The following is a 19,944-nucleotide window of genomic DNA, read 5'->3' as shown; positions in this document are numbered from 1 at the left end:
TTTCATAAGAAAAAATAACAAATTTTTTTTTTGAAAATTCTTGGACACTGGTGCGTGACTCCAGATTTGGGCCTTGGACCCTGAAAGGGTTAAGATGGTGAGGAGAAGTTTGAGTGGAGGGTTTATATTTGCATGTATTGTTCTGTGTATGTAGTAGGCACAAGAATAAGTATGGATGTTCTTAATGGTGAGCAGATTCAGACTTTTGAAAATTGGTGGAGTACGCTGGCAGGAGTGGGAATTCATTATCTTCTTACTGCTGCCTTTTGCTGGACTATGAGGGGTTTTAGGTGATTGGATGTTGTTGATCCCCATGCACAAATTCCATATGTAAGATAAGGGTATATGAGTGTATGGTACAGTGCCAGGAGAGCTGATTGTGGAATGTAATACCTTATCTTTGATAGTATGCCTATAGTCTTGGAGATTTTCTTGGTGATTTGTTGTATGTGTGTCCGGAACTTAAGACTACTGTCAAGGTGGATACCTAGGAATTTTCCCTCTGTGAGTCTTGTGACTGATGATCCATTTAGCGTTAATATTAATCGGATCATTTGCAGCTTTGTTTCTTAACCTCAACATACTACTGAATCAGAACTGTGAGTTGATAAAAACTAAACAGATGACTCACAGTAATCTACCATTCAATAGTCACATCGCCATCTCCAAATTCTCCTCTATCAACAAACAAGAGAACAAGGACTTTGGGACAAGATAAGATTCTTCCTTCTCACTATTATAAGTGAGAAAATTATATAATGAGATGTGAGAGTGGCACCAGCTGATAAAATGCAGTAGTGGCACCACCTAATGAAATGTGTGAGTGGTGTCAGCTAATATACCCATCTACTGCTCAGTAGATGGGTATGATTTCAAGAGAGCAAGAATTTAAGGTAGGATAAAATTCTTCCTTGTCATTGTTATAATGAAATAGATGACCTACAGCTGTCTAATGCACAAATGAGCTACATACAGTATGGCCCCGCTTTATGGTGTTTCGCCTTATGGCATTCGGCTAATACAGCGATTTCAAATTATGACCAAAACTTTCTGTATAGTGAGCAGTCTTTCTAATATGGCATGCACCACCCAGTTTGTTTACATTCTCTGTGAGCACATCTCTCTATTATGTCTGGAAACTTTCATAAATTTCAAGTGTTTTAAAGTTATTGCATATTTTATATGTACTCTGATAATTATACTTATGTGTACTTGCACACTGTGCTGGCATGCAGGTACACATTAAAATCACTAAGAGTGTCCCTCTAGTCTTAATGACATAGTAATACTAATAGTATGTAACAATAATCACTCTTGGGCACATTAAATGTCTTGTTTTATGTTAATATAGACATTTTCATTAATCTATGATGCTATGTTTATATGCTATGCACCAACCGTGGCTCTTAAGCTGTACATTATGGCAGTAACGTACAGCCGTTCATTATGGCAGTAATGAATGTACTGTGTATGTATTTTACTTTTTATTGTGTTTTTTAATGCCTAGTTCTATTACTAACTTAATATAAGTTAGTGTAAACTTGTCTGCCATTTATATGCATTTATGGAAAACATGGTATTCTGCTTTCCAGTGATGTCTGCTTTCCTGCAGTAGCCTGGAACCTAACCTGCTGTATAAGCGGGGCCCTACTGTAACCATCTCCAAACACTTCTATATCAACAAACACGAAAAACAGAATATTTAAGGTAGGGTAAAACTTTTACTTGTTACTCTTTTGAGCGTATTTTATATTAATAAGTTAGCATATTAAATTTATAAGTCACTGATGGCATATTAGCCTTCTCTGTTTTCTCTGGAGGGAATAGAATAGTGTCTAACACTGGTGTCATACACCAACGTTAACCCTTTCACTGTCAGTCCTGTAATATTACGGCTTGCAAGCTAGTGTCAGTCCCATAATAGTACGCCAAAATTCTAGTGTCTTGCGGGAGAAAGCTGGTAGGCCTACATGAGAGAATGGGTCTGAGTGGTCAGTGTATGCAGTATAAAAAAAATCCAGCAGCACGCAATGCATAATGAGAAAAAAAAACTGACCGTGTTTTTCGTTTAACCCTTTGACTGTTTCAGCCATATATGTATATACATCTTACGAGCCAGTGTTTCGGATGTATATACTATACCCAAAAATTCAAATCAAGCAAGACAAAGCTGGTAGCCCCACATGTGAAAGGATGGGTCTCTGTGGTCAGTGTGCGATGTACAAAAAAAATTCTGCAGCACACAGTGCATAATGAGAGAAAAAACTCCAACCGTGTTTTTGAATTAAAATGCAGACTTTGAGGTGTATTTCTGTATAGTATTTATGGATGTATTCTCGTTTTCTTGATCTCATTTGATAGAGTGGAAAATATATTACAGAAACAGAGATGATTTTGATTAGTTTCATGATGAAAACGACCTTGAAATTGAGCTCAAAGTAGTAGAAATATTCAATTTTTACCAATGTTCAAGAGTAAACAAATCACAGCATGCATCTAATACACGTCAACTGGTGAGTGTAATATTCTTTCACAAGTGCACTGATATTATTTATACCATTTTTATAATAATGAAGTAGTCTGCATAACAGTAAATCTTCTATTTTTTGTGTGAATAAAAAATCAAAATAAAAAGCAAGAGTAATATAAGAGAGGCCTGGAAACGTGACTAATGAACAGAGAAAATTTTATTTTAGTGCCAGGAATGTCTGCATTGTTTTGTATTTTTGTTTTCTTGGTCTCATTTGATAGAATCGAAGATATATTACAGAAATAGAGATGATTCTGAATGGTTTACGGACTAAAAGTACCTCAAAATTGAGTTGAAAGTAGCGAAAATGTTCAATTTTTGCAGATGTTCAAGAGAAAACAAATCATGTCATGAATCCAATATACATCAACTGATGGATCAAATATTCTTCTGCAAATGTGCTGATATTATTTATACCATTTTTACAATAATGCAGTAGTCTGCATAATGGTAAATCTTCTATGATTTGTGTGAATAAAAATTCAAAATGGAAAGCAAGCGTAATATAAGAGGGGCCTGGAGACAGGACTAATGAAGAGAGAAAATGTTATTTTAATGCTAGGAATGTTTGCATAGTTAATTCTGGACCCTATTTTGAAATTGGCCAAATTACCAATTTCTGATCACTTTATTGAGTAGTTGAAATCAGTAAATGTGCAGTTTCTTGTATTCAGTTGATAGAACAAAAGGAGTTCTAGTGAAACTGTTATGAATCTGATCGACTGGAACAATGGAATTGGCAGAAAACAGGGCTCAAAGTAGCCAAAATCGGCGATGCATAAATATTGCCTAGACCGCTAACTTCGCGAGAGTGTAATTCAGTAAGTTTTCTACCATCAAATTTCATACTTTTGGTGTCATTACCATCAGGAAAAAATTATCATTTCACATAAAAAATAATTTTTTTAAATTCTTTGACACTGAGAGCAAGTTTGTGAGCAGGGGTCTCGACAGTGAAAGGGTTAAAGACTATTCTACAATAATCTACACCAGTGTCAGACACCAGTCTCTTCCTTATTAAGTTTATTTATTAAGTTTTATATAGAATTTGGGTACATAACATACATTTTTAGATCAGCAAGCAATGAAGTTTCCAATGTAAGATGTCAAAAACTTACTCATTTTTGATAAAATAAGAAATTTAAAAAAATTTATTTGCCTTTTGTAGAGGCATCATGAACCTAACCCATTTTTTTTTCAAATATTATTCACATTACATAGCACAAAATTACATGAAATGTCAGTTTCAGGAACATAACTTTCTATGTATGTAAGGATTTACTTTATTTTAAAATTCGAAAACAAAACTTTTCTTTGCAGTTACAAGAAATTTCACTCTAAAATAATTAGCCTGCATGCCAGAAATAAATAAAAATTAATGTCAAGTATGTATATTCTGTGTACTGCATATCTGATGAAAAACTATTACTGTATCATGATGAACCATAAATACAAGTAATTGTACAAACCTGAAATGAAGGCTTTAGGTACTTCCAAATTTGTCAGCTGTAGAGACCCTTTGGTATTGGACAATTCACGGGTCAGTTCATAAATCTGAAAAAGAATTGAAAAAATTATATTTCCTTTTCATCAAAGCCTGCTCCTATGATTTGACACACTAAAACAAAGTATGTAGCAAATACTGTAATAGCAGTCCCAGTAACAGTTCAAATGAACTGTACACATAAACTATCAAAGCTTAATCCAGCAATCATATTGCAGCAATTCTCTGAAATCTTACTTTGTCTTACCCTTTAACTCTTTCAATAATAATTCTACAATACACATTGCCCAGTATGCCTCACAAACTTTTCATCTCCTTTTTCTTATACAAAAGAATTATGCATGATCTCTGCCAATCCTTAGGTACCATCCTTTCATGCATTTTTAAAATCAATGGCCATCTCCCACCAAGGCAGGGTGACCCAAAGAAGGAAACGTATTCACCATCATTCATTCAATCACCAACTTTCCAGAAGTGTGCTAACATTACAATCAAATTACCTTTAGACTGCAACATTCCCACCCCTCCTTCAGGGTGAAGGAACTGTACTTTGCACCTTCAGGACTCAAGTCTGGCTAACCAGTTCTGTGAATGTGGATGTGGATGTGGCCACAAATGGTCAAGGAAATATAAAAAACCTCGATAATAACCCATGTGCAACACCCTTTCAGAATGTCTTATAACCTCTGCCCTAAGTAAAAAGAAACAATTCTGGAATGTGTAATAAGTGTTCGACAGGCTGGCTGGCTGGTTGGTAGGCCAGCTGGCTAGCCAACTGACTGGCTGGCTCTATCTCCATCTGTCTGTCTGTATCTATGTCTCTCTCTATCTTTGTCTATCTGTCTCTTTCTATCTCTGTCTCACAGGTACACATAAATACAATTATACATAGTGTAAATTACCTAGGATAACCCAAAAAATCCAGACAAAGTGCTATACTGTGTTTGTAGATATAATGCGTAAGAATACCTGTTGGTTCAGAGTGGCTCTCTGAGACAGAGAGACAAGCAGAGACAGATAGAGAGACAAGCAGATAGAGACACAAGCAGACAGGGAGACAAGCAGAGACAAGCAGACAGAGATAAGCTGAGACAAAGATAAACAGAGCTAGACATACAGATAGACAGAGAGCTTGACAGACAGACAGACATGTATATGTATAACAATGAAATCAAATAGTGCTGGGCTCATTAAATGTCACCACTTATCTTATACTGCACCCTCACATGGGCTCATCATATGTCACCATTTATCTTATCACTGTACCCTCGCATGGGCTCATCAAATGTCACCACTTATCTTATCACTGCACCCTCCATCAAATATCACTACTTATCACTCCACTCTCGTGCGGGGCTCATCAAATGTCACCACTTATCATTGCATCCTTGCATGAGCTCATCAAATGTTACCATTTATCACTGCACCCTCCCATGGGCTCATCAAATGTCACCACTTATCACTGCACTATCAGTAGTGGACTGACACTTGTCTTACATCATGCTTCAAGGGAACTACTTATTATAATTATTATTATATACTCCCATGTATCCAAAACATTGCTGAGACCTATAAATACTTTGTATATACTGTATTCCTAGACAATAGTAAATGACCAAGGCAGGTGTAAATGTCCACCTGTCAGTGTGTTTTTGACAATTTGAGTACAATTTCAGTACCTAATATGTATTAGTGTCAGAACAAAGATTGGATATGAAATGACTAGAACTACTATAAATTGTAATTATCAGAACATAAAAATTATATAAAATATAAAAATGAGAAAAAAGGTATATCGGCAACACTTCTGCAAGCAGCAGGACTCAATGTTGCCGTCAGGTGAGCATTAACCCTTTGACTGTTTCAGTCGTATATATACATCTTACGAGGTACCGTGTTTGACGTATATATACTACTCATAAATTCTAGCGGCTTCGAATCAAGCAGGAGAAAGCTGGTAGGCCCACATGTGAGAGAATAGGTCTGTGTGGTCAGTGTGCACCATATAAAAAAAACTAGAGCACGCAGTGCATAATGAGAAAAAAAAAACTCCGACCGTTTTTTTAATTAAAATGCCGACTTTGTGGTCTATTTTCATATAGTATTTATGATTGTATTCTCGTTTTCTTGGTCTCATTTGATAGAACAGAAAACATATTATAGAAATAGAGGTGATTTTGATTGGTTTTACTATAAAAAAAAACTTGGAAATAGACCTCAAAGTAGGGGAAATGTTTGATTTTTGCTGATGTTCAAAAGTAAACAAAGGATGTCAATGCCTAATAAATGTCCAACTAGCCATTCTGATATGCAGTCATGAATGGGTTGACATTATTTGTACAATTATTAAATATTGCAGTAGTCTGCACAACAGTAAATCTTCTATTTTTTGTTTGAATAAAAATTCAAAATAGAGAGCAAGAGTAATATCAGAGGGGCCTGGAGACATTACTGATGAACAAAGCAAATGTTATTTTAGTCAGGAATGTCTGCATTGTTCATTCTGTACCTTATTTTCAAACTGTCATATTTTTATATTTTTGTGAAATTGGCCAAATTGCAAATTTCTGACCACGTTATTAGGTAGTTGAAATTGGCAAATGAGCAGTTTCTTGTACTCAATCAATAGGAAAAATGGAGTTCTAGAGAAATAGCTATGAGTTTGGGCAACTGGAACAATAGAATTAGCCAAAAATAGGGCTAAAAGTGGGTGAAATCGCTGATTTGTAAATATTGCCGAGGTCGCTAACTTCACGAGAGCGTAATTCCATTAGTTTTTCATCAAATTTCGTTTTTTTGGTGTCATTACAACCGGGAAAATATTCTCTATCATTTCATAGGAAAAAATAATTTTTTTTTTTTTTAAATTTTGCGACACCAGGAGACACCTCAGGATTGGGGGTTACGACAGTCAAGGGGTTAAGTGCCAACTTCGCAGCCTCATATCTCGGTAAGCACTGACCCTAATTTTTTTTATTTTAATCCTACAACACAGAAAAATGTTCTCTTTATTTCTTAAAAACATTATTTTTTTTTTTCAAAATATTCGGGGCACTGGACAAGAGAACGTATATATACGTTTGGACCATTTAGGGGTTAACACAGTCACACATGTCTGTTGGATATCCAAGCCCCTTGCATACAAAACTTCCTTCACCTCCCCCCTCCTTCCCTCCAACCTTTTCTCCACCTCAGATTTATGTACCTTATTTTACTCCATCCATCCTCTCTAAATGTCCAAACCACCTCAACCCCTCCTCAGTCCTCTGTGTAATACTTTTGGTAACCTCACACCTAATCCCCAAACTATGAATTATCTGTACAATGGACCCCAGCATACGATGGCATCGGCATACATTAAATCCGGCATACGATGCATTTTAACGCAAAAATTTTGCCTCCCCTCACGTTAAAAAACTCGCCTCACACGATTCATCCGAGACGCGTACCACGTGTGGCCTCAGCGCCAGTGTTCACAAACCAGCCAGTTCGGTCGCATCTATGCATACATTCGGCACATTTCACATTATCCCAGTGTTTTTAGTGCTTATAACTACAAAATAAGTCACCATGGACCCCAAGAAAGCTTCTAGTGCCATCCCTGTGGTAAAAAGAGTGAGAATTAGTATGGAATTGAAAAAAGAGATTAAAGAAATGCGTGCAAAGTGGCTTGAGGTGCAAACCTTTATGGATGAAAATCACCCTCACACAGCTATTGCAAGCCGTGCTGGTGACTATTACAATGACAATGTTGTGAACCACTTTAGAGAGGTACAGGCCTCTATGAACAGATATGTTGTGCGACAGAAGTCTCAAGCTGGTCCTAGTGGCATTAAAAGAAGAAGGGAAGTAACCCCGGAAAAGGACTTGATACCTCAAGCCCTAGTGGAAGGGGATTCCCCTTCTAAACAATAAGTTTGACACTCTCCCCTCCTCCCATCCCATCAATCATCACCAGATCTTCATTAAAGGTAAGTGTCATGTATTCTATTGTTAGTAGAGTACTACTTACTGTGCATGTCTTCTTCAGTTTGTGTGCATTAAACTTAATATTTCATGTGGTAAAACTTTTTTTTTCATACTTTTGGGTGTCTTGCACGGATTAATTTGATTTCCATTATTTCTTATGGGGAAAATTAATTCGCCTTACGATAGTTTCGGCATAAGATGAGCTCTCAGGAACGGATTAATATCGTATGCCAGGGGTCCACTGTATAATATTCACACCACACATTGTCCTTAGGCACAACATCAAGCTTGCCTCCAGCCTCCTCCTTGCCATTGCCTTTAAAACCCATGCTTCACACCCATATAAGAGTGTTAATACCAGTATACTCTGGTACATTTCCTTTATGCCTCCATTGATAAGGTTTTGTATCTTCTATGGTTCACTTCATCTTACAAAGACCTGTCCACTGACAAGGCCACTCCCAGATATCTAAACATCCAATATCCAATCTTTCATTACCCAGTTTTTTTATACTCTCATCACCTTGCTCTTTCCTATTTTTATTTTTAATTTCCTTTTTTAACATACCCTCCCAAATTAGTCCACCAACCTTTGCAACTTATCTTCAGAATTTCCCAGAAGCACAATGTCATTAGTGATAACTGCCACTCTGTACCAGACTCAACATCTTTCAATCCCACACCTCTCCCCAATACCTAGCCTTCACTTCTTTTACAGCCCCTTCTATAAAAATATATAAAAACATGGTGACATTTGCACATCCCTGTTTAAAGCCTATTTTTATGGGAAAGTGATCTCTCTCTCCTACATACCCTAACCTGAGCCTCACTTTCCACATAAAAACTCTTTAGTGCTTTAAAACTCTCTATTGGGAGGGCTACCATTTATGGTCTCCTATCTGAAAGGGTTTCAGAGCTCAAACTGGACACAGGAAACTGTTGTAATCACCTCTAACCAATGAGGAAAACTCACTGTCATCCTCAAGCAACCAATCAGATAGCCCTAACTCCTTCCTAAGGGAAGTGGGATGAGATATGTAATGTAATGGTGTAGTTCCTGACTCAGAAGCATATATCCTCACCTAATTTCACCATCTCAGTGTGAATGCCATATATCCCAGCTGCTTTAGCCCTGTCATCCTATTACTGCCTCATTAACTTCCTCCACACTCATCTCTGACTCTTCTCTACTCCTAGTGGATCTTATTCCTCCCTGCCAAGTGCATGAAATCCCCACCTCCCTTATGTCAACAACATTCAACAACAACAAATATTCTCTCTATCTTTCCAATTACTTATCTAACTCATCTCATTTGCACTTAGCTGTCAAGTCAAGTCCATTTTGTTCCCAGGCTTTCTCAGCTTATAAATCTCTCCCCAAAACTGTCTCTCATTCTCGACAAAATCTGCTGGTACTCGCCCATTTTTTCATTTCTTCTTCAAATACACCAGTTTATGTATAACACTCTTACAATGTAAAAACTTTTCATATGCTATTGCTTATTATCTCCCCATTCCACCAATCATTCCTCTTCTCACTTGCACCTGCCCTCTTTTACCATACAGCTTTGCTGTGTACTCCAGTACTGCATCTTTAAGTCTACACCATGCCTCCTCAACCACTACCTCAGTACCTGTCCTCTCTCTAGCCCACCTTCTTTTCAATATTTTCTTAAGCTTTCCATTCTAGTCTATTCATTTTCACACATCTCTTACCCACTAACATCACTCTCCTCATATCTATCTACCACTTTATTTTACTGCATCTACCACTAAATAATAATCTCTCATATCAGGTGTTCCCTCAACCCTTTAACTGTCATGGCACTGATCCACACAAACCCCAGGGATTAATGCCATGTTATATTAACACACTCCTTTTCAAGCAATGTGATAATGACCTCGAGTTTAGAGATGGACGTGGAAGCAAGTAATTGTGGAAATATCGAAAACCATAATGATAACCCATATGACCCAGGTGCAACATTCATAAACCATCATTTCAATTTTAATGCCACTGATAGTGGCATCCAGCCAGAATGTCCTATCGTCAACGAGTCCCCAGTGTTAGTGCTTCCAGCTGTACTTTGACAAGTCGCTCATGAACCTGATCATCAGCCAGGTGAACAGGTATTATTGATATGTAATGGACAACACACGTGTTGCAGAATCATCATGGCTGCACAGGTGGAAAGATACAACTGTAGCCGAAATGTATTTATTCCCTGCTACAGTTATGCTTATGCCTCATATCTACAAGCACAGGCAGGCCCCATTCATGCAGTGCCTAAGGTTTGCAACCCCAAATGATAAGCAAAAATCGCCGGTGAGTGGAAAAGAGCAGTTGTTGTTTTTTATAAGATAAAAAAGTAAAATAATTACACAGTACATAGAATAGTACTTCAAATCAAATCAAGTTTATTCTCTATAAAGATTACAATGTGGGGTTTACATATTATAGGATATTGTGCAGTTTACATATTTTGTAAAACTAACTGCAGAGAGGGCCACTATCACACCTAGCATGACTAGGCATTTCGGGCAGAATAAGATTACGTAATTCAAAACTTTATATTGGTACAGATTAAGGAGCTTATTGGTATTAAGGCTAAGTAACTGCATTACAGTTCATAAATTTAGCAATGTGAATGGTTTTGTTTTGATACAATGCATAGTTTCTATTGAAGCTCCTACATATATTGGAGTATCACAGGCAAACTTATAATTAGTTAAGATTCGTTTGGTAATACGCAGTTGTATTACGTATTTCTATGTTTATAGTCAATTGGGTGAGTGTAGGTGCGAATTGTGGAGAATCACAGATATCGAGGGGAGGTCTAGGTTGTTTTTTGTGTATTTATGATACAAGAGAAGATGCGGTTTTCATGTATAGTTAGCTGATGGTGGGGTGGGTCAGGGAGATACAATGTTTTCTAATGGTAGTTTTGAAAGCGATGAATCTGTCTGCAGTTCAAGAGTTTTCAGGTATAGGTTTAGCTGGACACGGGGAATGTCACAGAGATGTTTGTGTCTGGTGTTATGTCTGTGGGTCCTGTCACAACTATCAAGAAAATGTTTTAGGTCAGGGTTACTGTTGGAATTTAAGGTTCTGTAAATGTAGGTTGCACACTAGTAAGTGTGGATGTTCTGAACAGTGAGTAAGTTTAGATCTATGAAGAGTGGTGGGGGGGTGTTGCCTGGGATTGGATTGCATGATTATTCTTACTGCATCTTTGTGTTGGATTATTATTGGCTTTAGGTGTGTTGCTGCAGTTGATCCCCAAGCACAAATAGCGTAGGTGAGGTAGGGATAAATGAGCGAATGGTATAATGCGAGAAGGGCAGATTGTGGCACATAGTAACATATCTTGGAGAGGATCCCAACTGTTTTGGATACTGTTGTATGTTAGATATGGGTGCTGAAATTCAGGTTGCTGTCAAGGTGCAGACCTAGGAATTTGCCCTCATTATGTCTGGCAATAAAAGTGTTGTTGATCTTACTGTTAAGTTGTGCAACACCTGCTCTGTTACCAAACATAATATACAGTGGACCCCCTGTTATCAGCCGCTTATTTTATCGGCCAACTCGGTGATCGGCCGGTTTTTCAGCCCCTGGCTGGGGCCACTTGCACGTCAATTTGGCTGTCTCTCGGTGGCTGAGGAAGCTTCTGCTCATACATCCAAACATTTCGCTTATTTCCCACTGTAGTTTGTGTTATTTTTGCAGTGCAACTGTGAAATAAGTAACCATGGTTCCAAAAAAAATTCTTGTGGTAAAGGAAGTGAGAAACACCATAGAATTTAAGCGTGAAGTGATCGAAAAGTTTGAGAGTGGTATGAGGGTGCTGGAACTTGCCAGGATGTACAGCAAGAATAAATCAACAATTGCATCCATCCTGGCAAAGAAAGAACAAATCAAGGACACTAATGTTGCAAAAGGAGTAACTTTTCTAACTAAAGGCCACCAATAATGGAAGAGATGGAAAAGTTATTATTACTGTGGATTAAGGAAAGAGAACTAGTGGGAGACAGTGTTGTGGAGTCGATTATTTGTGAGAAGGCAAGGCAGTTGCATGAGGATCTTGCAAAGAAAATGCCTGGAACAAGTGCTGCAGTTTGTGAATTTAGGGCCAGCAAAGGATGGTTTGATAGATTTAAGAAGCGTAGTGGCATACACAGTGTTGTAAGGCATGGTGAGGCTGCAAGTTCTGACAAATGTGCAGCTGAAAAGTATGTTTACAAATTCCAGGACTATGCAAAGGCTGAAGAATTCAAACCCCAACAAGTGTTCAATTGTGACAAAACAGGCCTGTTTTGGACCTACATTACCCAGGAAGAAAAGGCACTGCCAGGACACAAGCCTATGAAAGACAGGCTTACTCTTTTGTCATGTACTAATGCTAGTGGGGATTTCAAAGTGAAGCCTTTACTCTCAAGTATCACTCAGAAAATCCCAGTGTTGAAGAAAAACAATGTCATGAAGAATAGATTGTGTGTGATGTGGAAAGCTAATCATAAGGCATGGGTCACAAGGCAAATTTTCAGAGTGGGTTAATGATGTGTTTGGCCCAAGTGTGAAAAAATACCTCCTGGAAAAGTAATTGCCACTCAAGTGCCTCCTGGTACTGGACAATGCTCCTGCACATCCTCCAGACTTGGAAGACCAAGTATTTAGAGACTTCAGTTTTATAAAAGTGAAGTTCTTGCCTCCTAACACCACTCCTCGCCTCCAGCCCATGGACCAGCAGGTTATTTCTAACCTCAAAAATCTCTACACCAAAGCAGCGTTTCAAAAGTGCTTTGAAGTGTCCTCAGACACTCAGTTGACCCTAAGAGAGTTCTGGAGGAATCACTTCACTATCCTCCATTGCATAAGCCTTATAGGTAAGGCTTGGGAGGGAGTGACTTTCAGGACTTTGAACTCTGCTTGGAGAAAACTGTAGCCAGATTGTGTCCAAGAGAGGGATTTTGAAGGGTTTGAGACTGACCCTGACCCTGCCGACCGTGTGGACTCTATTGTGGCACTGGGGAAGTCCCTGGGGTTGGAGGCGAGTGGCAAGGATGTGGAAGAGTTAGTGGAAGACCACAGGGAAGAGCTAACCACTGCAAGAGCTTCAACTTGAACAGCAACATACTGCAGCTGAGGAACTTGCTTCAGAGGAGGAGGAAGAGGAAGTGAAGGAAGTGCCTTCTTCACTGATTAAGAACACTTGTGCAAAGTGGAATGATGTGCAAAGTTTTCTCGAAGTACCACCCTGACAAAGGTGAAACAAGCCATATCTGCAACATGTTTAATGACAAAACCCTATCCCACTTCAGGGAAATCTTAAGAGACGCCAGAAACAGAGCACTCTGGACAGTTATTTTGTGAGACAGGGGTCCAGTGACTCACAAGCTGGTCCTAGTGAAAATTAAAAGACAAAGAAGGGAAGTAACCCCAGAGAAGGCTTTGCTACCTAAAGTCTTGATGGAGGGGGAGTCCCTTTCCAAACACTAACTCCTCCCTCTTTTCTCCTCCCTATCATCTAGAAGCCAGCATTAGCCTTCAAAAAAGGTATGTAATATTTATATAATTGTAAAAAATTTATTTTTTTGTGAATATTTTTGTCTGGAACGGATTAATTGTATTTACATTAATTCTTATGGGAAATATTATTTTGGTTTTCGACCATTTCGGTTTTCAGCTGACCTGGAACGGATTACAGCCGATAACCAAGGGTCCACTGTATCGTGGAATTACCCAAATAACTGAAATCACGTCTCTGTCCCAGACTTCTGCCTAGCTGATTTCATGGGACTGAGAAATTACCTGGGTGGGCTGAATTGGAATGACCTGACTATGGGTCAGGTAGGTGGTGCTGGTTGCCAATACATTTTTCAGAGCACCACTCTTCTCCTGATAATCTTCTCCATGATTTTGCATACTATACATATCAGTGACACTGGTCTGTAGTTTAGTGCTTCATGTCTGTCTTCTTTTTTTAAAGATTGGGACTACATTTGCTGTCTTCCAAGCCTCAGGCAATCTCTCTGTTTCGATAGATGTATTGAATATTGTTGTTAGGGGTACACATAGCGCCTCTGCTCCCTCTCTCAGGACCCATGGGGAGATGTTATCTGGCCCCATTGCCTTTGAGGTATCTAGCTCACTCAGAAGCCCCTTCAGTTCTTCCTCGGTTGTGTGCACTGTGTCCAGCACTTGGTGGTGTGCCCCCACCTCTCCATCTTTCTGGAGCCCCTTCTGTCTCCTCTGTGAACACTTCTTTGAATCTCTTGTTGAGTTCCTCACATACTTCACAGTCATTTCTTGTTGTCTCTCCTCCTTCCTTCCTTACCCTGATTACCTGGTCCTTGACTGTTGTTTTCTACCTGATGTGGCTGTATAACAGTTTCGGGTCAGATTTGGCTTTCGCTGCTATGTCATTTTCATATTGTCTTTGGGCCTCCCTTCTTATCTGTGCATATTCATTTCTGGCTCTATGACTGCTCTCCTTATTCTCCTGGGTCCTTTGCCTTCTATATTTCTCCCATTCCCTAGCACACTTGTTTTTTGCCTCCCTGCACCTTTGGGTGAACCATGGGCTCATCCTGGCTTTTTCATTATTCCTGTTACCCTTGGGTACTAACCTCTCCTCAGCCTCCTTGCATATTGTTGCTACATATTCCATCATCTCATTAACTGGCTTCCCTGCCAGTTCTCTGTCCCACTGAACCCTGTTCAGGAAGTTCCTCATTCCCGTGTAGTCCCCTTTCTTGTAGTTTGGCTTCATTTGTCCTGGCCTTCCTGCTTCTCCCTCCACTTGTAGCTCTACTGTGTATTCGAAGCTTAAAACCACATGATCGCTGGCCCCAAGGGGTCTTTCATATGTGATGTCCTCGATATCTGCACTACTCAAGGTGAATACTAAGTCCAGCCTTGCTGGTTCATCCTCTCCTCTCTCTCTCTTGTTGTGTCCCTTACATGTTGGTACATGAAGTTTTCCAGTACCACCTCCATCATCTTAGCCCTCCATGTATCTTGGCCCCCATGTGGCTCCAAGTTCTCCCAATCGATCTCCTTGTGGTTAAAGTCACCCATGATCAGGAGCTTTGCCCTGCATGCATGAGCTCTTCTGGCCACTGCAGCCAGTGTGTCAACCATCGCTCTATTGCTCTCATTATACTCTTGCCTTGGCCTCCTGCTGTTCTGTGGTGGGTTATACATCACTGCTATTACCACCTTGGGACCTCCAGAGTGAAGCGTTCCTGCTATGTAATCACTTTCTTCTCCGCTGTCTCCTCTCTCCAGCTCATCAAAATTCCATCGATTTTTGATCAGCAATGCCACTCCTCCACCCCCCTGTTCCCTCTGTCTTTCCTCAGGATCTGGTATCTCGTTGGAAAGATGGCACCTGTTATCATACCTGTAGGCTTGGTTTCTGTGAGAGCTATGATGCCCGGTGATGCCTCTTTGACTCTTTTGTGCCACTCCTCCCACTTATTTGTTATTCCATCAGCGTTTGTGTACCATACCTTCAGTTTCCTTTCCAACACTGTGGTTTGGGGGGCCTGTGAGGGTGGGAGACCTGGTAGCATACTGTGGGACTCTAGCTCGGTGTTGGGTGGAAGCTTTGGGTATGGATTGTAGTATGTGTTGGGATGGTGTGATAGGTTGTTGGGTTCTGAGAATAGTTGTGTGTGTGCTTGCCCTTGCTGCTCTGTTCTGCTCTGACCTCTGCTGGTTCCATCCTTGTCTCCTTTCCTAGCTCCTTTCGCTTTTTTGTCCTCTCCCTCAGCTGCTGTCGTTCTGTTTGTGTTCTGTCTCTGTCTAGGCACACCCTCTTTTACTCTTCCGAGTATTTCAACCATGGTTTCTCTTGGAGGATCCTGTTCCGCACTGTTTCCGTCCTGAGAATCAGCTTGATCGGTCGGTTTCTCCCCTCGAGTACCCCCCCCCCATTCTCTGAAAATTTACAATCTCATCCATCTCTTCACCAATTTCCGTGATGATTTTCTCAATCTCCTTTCTTTCTTCCTGCTGCCTTTCAGTGTGTGTCCTTTCCTCTCTCTCCTGAAGCCCATGGATAAACACTGATTTTGCCCTTTCCTCCTCCCATTACCTCACCCTCTGTGACTCTGGATTCTGCCTGTATGTGGTCATTTTCTCCCTTGATTTTTCCAGTGCCTCTTGATAGCATGGTTGTGCCTCAGCATTCGACCTATCACCCTCTCCATCTGCACCCAGCTGTTCTTCCCTTTCACTCCTTGGCCCTTCTTGGCAGGCTGATATGACCTTAGCATAATTCATATCTCCTTCCTTCCTGTTCGGCCTCTCAGCTTCATATGGTGTGTCTTCTCTGGTCGCTGCCCCTGTAACTTGCTTCAGCCTATTTATCTCAACTTCTAGGACCCTTATCCTGGCTACTGGAGTTTCGACTTGTGCCTCCCAATTCTTTGTCTCCTTCTCCAACCTCTTTTCCAATTTCACAAAGAGGTCTCTCTCCATTTTTTCAGAAAGCTCTCCTAATTTTCTCTCCCACTCTTGTTCCATCCTTTTCCACTGCTCCTCCATCCACTCCTCCCTACCAGAACCATTCTCATCTGATCCCTGGTTCCTGCGAGTCCCCACCAATTTTTTTTTTTTGTGAGAGAGAGAGAGGGAGAGAAGGGAAAGGTAGAAGGAGAGAGAGGGGGGAGAGTGAGAAGGGAAAATAGAGAAGAGAGAGAGAGAGAGAGAAGGCAAAGAGAGGGGGAGAGAGGGGGAGAAGGGGGAAAGAGGGGGGAGATGGAAGAGAGAGAGGGGAGAGAGAGGATAGGGGGAGAAGGGGGAAAGAGGGGGGAGATGGAAGAGAGAGAGGGGAGAGAGAGGATAGGGGGAGAGAGAGGGGAGGAGGGGAGAGAGATGGGAAAAGGGAGAGGGGAGAGATAATGAGAGGGGAGAGATGTTAGAGGGTGAGAGATGTTAGAGGGGAGAGGTGTTAGAGGGAAGAGATGTTAGAGGGGAGAGATGGGAGAGGGGAGAGAGAGAGAGAGAGGTAGAGAGAGATAGGTAGAGAGATAGGAAGAGAGGGAGAGAGAGAGAAGGAGCAAAGTTTAGATGGTCAGTTCACAGGAAGGTGTGAAATCCTGTGTATGTGTGTGTGTTTGCATGTGTATTACAGCTTACAAGTGCTTGTTCATGTGTGTGTATACTCACCTATTTGTACTCACCTATTTGTGGTTGCAGGGGTCGAGTCATAGCTCCTGGCCCTGCCTCTTCACTGATTGCTACTAGGTCCTCTCTCTCCCTGCCCCATGAGCTTTATCATACCTCGCCTTAAAACTACGTATGGTTCCCCGCCTCCACTACGTCACTTTCTAGGCTATTCCATGGCCTGACTACTCTATGACTGAAGAAATACTTCCTAACATCCCTTTGATTCATCTGAGTCTTCAACTTCCAATTGTGACCTCTTGTGTCTGTGTCTCTTCTCTGGAACATCCTGTCTTTGTCCACCTTGTCTATTCCGCACAGTATTTTATATGTCGTTATCATGTCTCCCCTGACCCTCCTGTCCTCCAGTGTCGTCAGGCCGATTTCCCTCAACCTTTCTTCGTAGGACAATCCCCGTAGCTCTGGGACTAGTCTTGTTGCAAACCTTTGCACTTTCTCTAATTTCTTGATGTGCTTGACTAGATGTGGATTCCAAACTGGTGCTGCATACTCCAGTATAGGCCTGACGTAAATGGTATACAGAGTCTTGAACGAATCCTTACTGAGGTATCGGAATGCTATCCGTAGGTTTGCCAGGCGCCCGTATGCTGCAGCATTTATCTGATTGATGTGCGCCTCAGGAGATATGCACGGTGTTATATTCACCCCCAGATCTTTTTCCTTGAGTGAGGTTTGCAGTCTTTGGCCATCTAAACTATATTGTGTCTGTGGTCTTCTTTGCCCTTCCCCAATCTTCATGACTTTGCATTTGGCAGGGTTAAACTCAAGGAGCCAGTTGCTGGACCAGGCTTGTAGCCTGTCCAGGTCTCTTTGTAGTCCTGCCTGATCCTCATTCGATTTGATTCTTCTCATTAACTTCACATCATCTGCAAACAAGGACATTTCTGAGTCTATCCCTTCCATTATGTCGTTCACATATACCAAGAACAGCACAGGTCCTAGGACTGACCCCTGTGGAACCCCGCTTGTCACAGGCACCCACTCTGACACCTCGTCACATACCATGACTCATTGTTGCCTCCCTGTCAGGTATTCTCTGATCCATTGCAGTGCCTTTCCTGTTATGTGTGCCTGATCCTCTAGCTTTTGCAGTAACCTCTTGTGAGGAACTGTGTCGAAGGCCTTCTTGCAGTCCAAAAAAATGCAGTCGATCCACCACTCTCTCTCTTGTCTTACTTCTGTCACCTTGTCATAAAACTCTAGTAGGTTTGTGACACAGGATTTTCCTTCCCTGAAACCGTGCTGGTTGTCAATTATACACTTGTTTCTTTCCAGGTGCTCCACCACTCTCCTCCTGATGATCTTCTCCATGACCTTGCATACTATACACGTTAGTGATACAGGTCTGTAGTTTAGTGCGTCATGTCTGTCTCCCTTTTTAAAAACTGGGACTACATTTGCCATCTTCTATACCTCAGGGAGTTGCCCAGTTTCAAATGATGTGTTGAAGATCTTTGTTAATGGCACACACAATATCTCTGCTCCCTCTTTAAGGACCCACGGAGAGATGTTGTCTGGTCCCACCGCCTTTGAGGAGTCAAGTTCGCATAGCAGCTTCTTCACCTCCTCCTTGGTTATATGTACCTCATCCAGCACTTGCTGGTGTACCCCCCTGTTCTGATTTCCTGGAGTCCTACTGGTTTCCACTGTAAATACTTCTTTAAATCTCGTGTTGATCTCCTGACATACCTCTCGGTCGTTTCTTGTGAATTCCCCATCACCCTTCCTAAGTCTGATTACCTGGTCCTTGACTGTTGTTTTCCTCCTGATGTGGCTGTACAACAGCTTCAGGTCAGTCTTGACTTTCGATGCTATGTCATTTTCATATTGTCGCTGAGCCTCCCTTCTTATCTGTGCATATTCGTTTCTGGCTCTTCGGCTAATCTCTTTATTTTCCTGAGTTCTCTGTCTTCTGTACCTTTTCCATTCTCTAGTACACCTAGTTTTTGCCTCCCTACACCTTTGGGTGAACCAAGGACTCAGTTCTGTTCTTCCCATTATTTCTGTTTCCCTTGGGAACAAACCTCTCCTCTGCCTCCTTGCATTTTGTTGCCACATAGTCCGTCATTTCATGTACTGGTTTTCCTGTCAGTTCACTCTCCCACTGAATGTCTTGAAGGAAGTTCCTCATGCCTGAGTAGTTCCCCCTTTTGTAGTTTGGTTTTCCCACCCTATTCCTGCTACTCTCTCCACTTGGAGCTCAACTATGTAGTCGAAGCACAGAACCACATGATCACTAGCTCCCAGGGGCCTTTCATACATAATATCCTCAATGACCGAACTACTCAAGGTGAATACAAGGTCCAGCCTTGCTGGTTCATCCTCTCCTCTCTCTCTCTGGTAGTGTCTCTAACATGTTGATGCATGAGGTTTTCCAGTACCACATCCATCATCTTGGCTCTCCATGTTTCGGGACCCCCATGGGGCTCCAGGTTTTCCCAGTCAATCTCCTTGTGATTGAAATCACCCATAACTAGTAACTTTGCTCCCCCCATGTGTGCTCTCCTGGCCACCTCGGCTAGTGTATCGACCATTGCTCTGTTGCTCTCATCGTATTCTTCTCTTGGCCTCCTGCAGTTCTGTGGTGGGTTGTACATTACTGCAATTATCACCTTATGTTCCTCAGACTGGATTGTTCCTACTAAGTAGTCCCTTTCGCCCATGCCATCCATTCCTTCCATTTTCTCAAAACTCCACTGGTTTTTAATGAGCAGTGCAACTCCTCCTCCCCCTCTCCTCCCTCTGTCT

The 19,944-nt window shown here is 41.1% G+C and overlaps 1 protein-coding gene across 6 annotated transcripts in view; it reads right to left on the bottom strand.

Moving 5' to 3' along the window:
- Positions 1-19,944, bottom strand: part of LOC128705063 (centrosomal protein of 290 kDa) — a 448,876-nt gene that overhangs the window by 245,108 nt on the left and 183,824 nt on the right. For all 6 annotated transcript variants that reach the window (XM_070085555.1, XM_070085557.1, XM_070085556.1 and 3 more), the window contains one exon: positions 4,000-4,084. In XM_070085555.1, coding sequence (XP_069941656.1) covers positions 4,000-4,084 — 85 coding nt within the window. The remainder of the gene's footprint in view (positions 1-3,999; positions 4,085-19,944) is intronic.

Source organism: Cherax quadricarinatus, chromosome 16 (genome assembly GCF_038502225.1).
Source record: "Cherax quadricarinatus isolate ZL_2023a chromosome 16, ASM3850222v1, whole genome shotgun sequence".
In the NCBI taxonomy this organism is placed as follows: domain Eukaryota; kingdom Metazoa; phylum Arthropoda; class Malacostraca; order Decapoda; family Parastacidae; genus Cherax; species Cherax quadricarinatus.
This window is presented reverse-complemented; position numbering and strand designations above follow the sequence as displayed.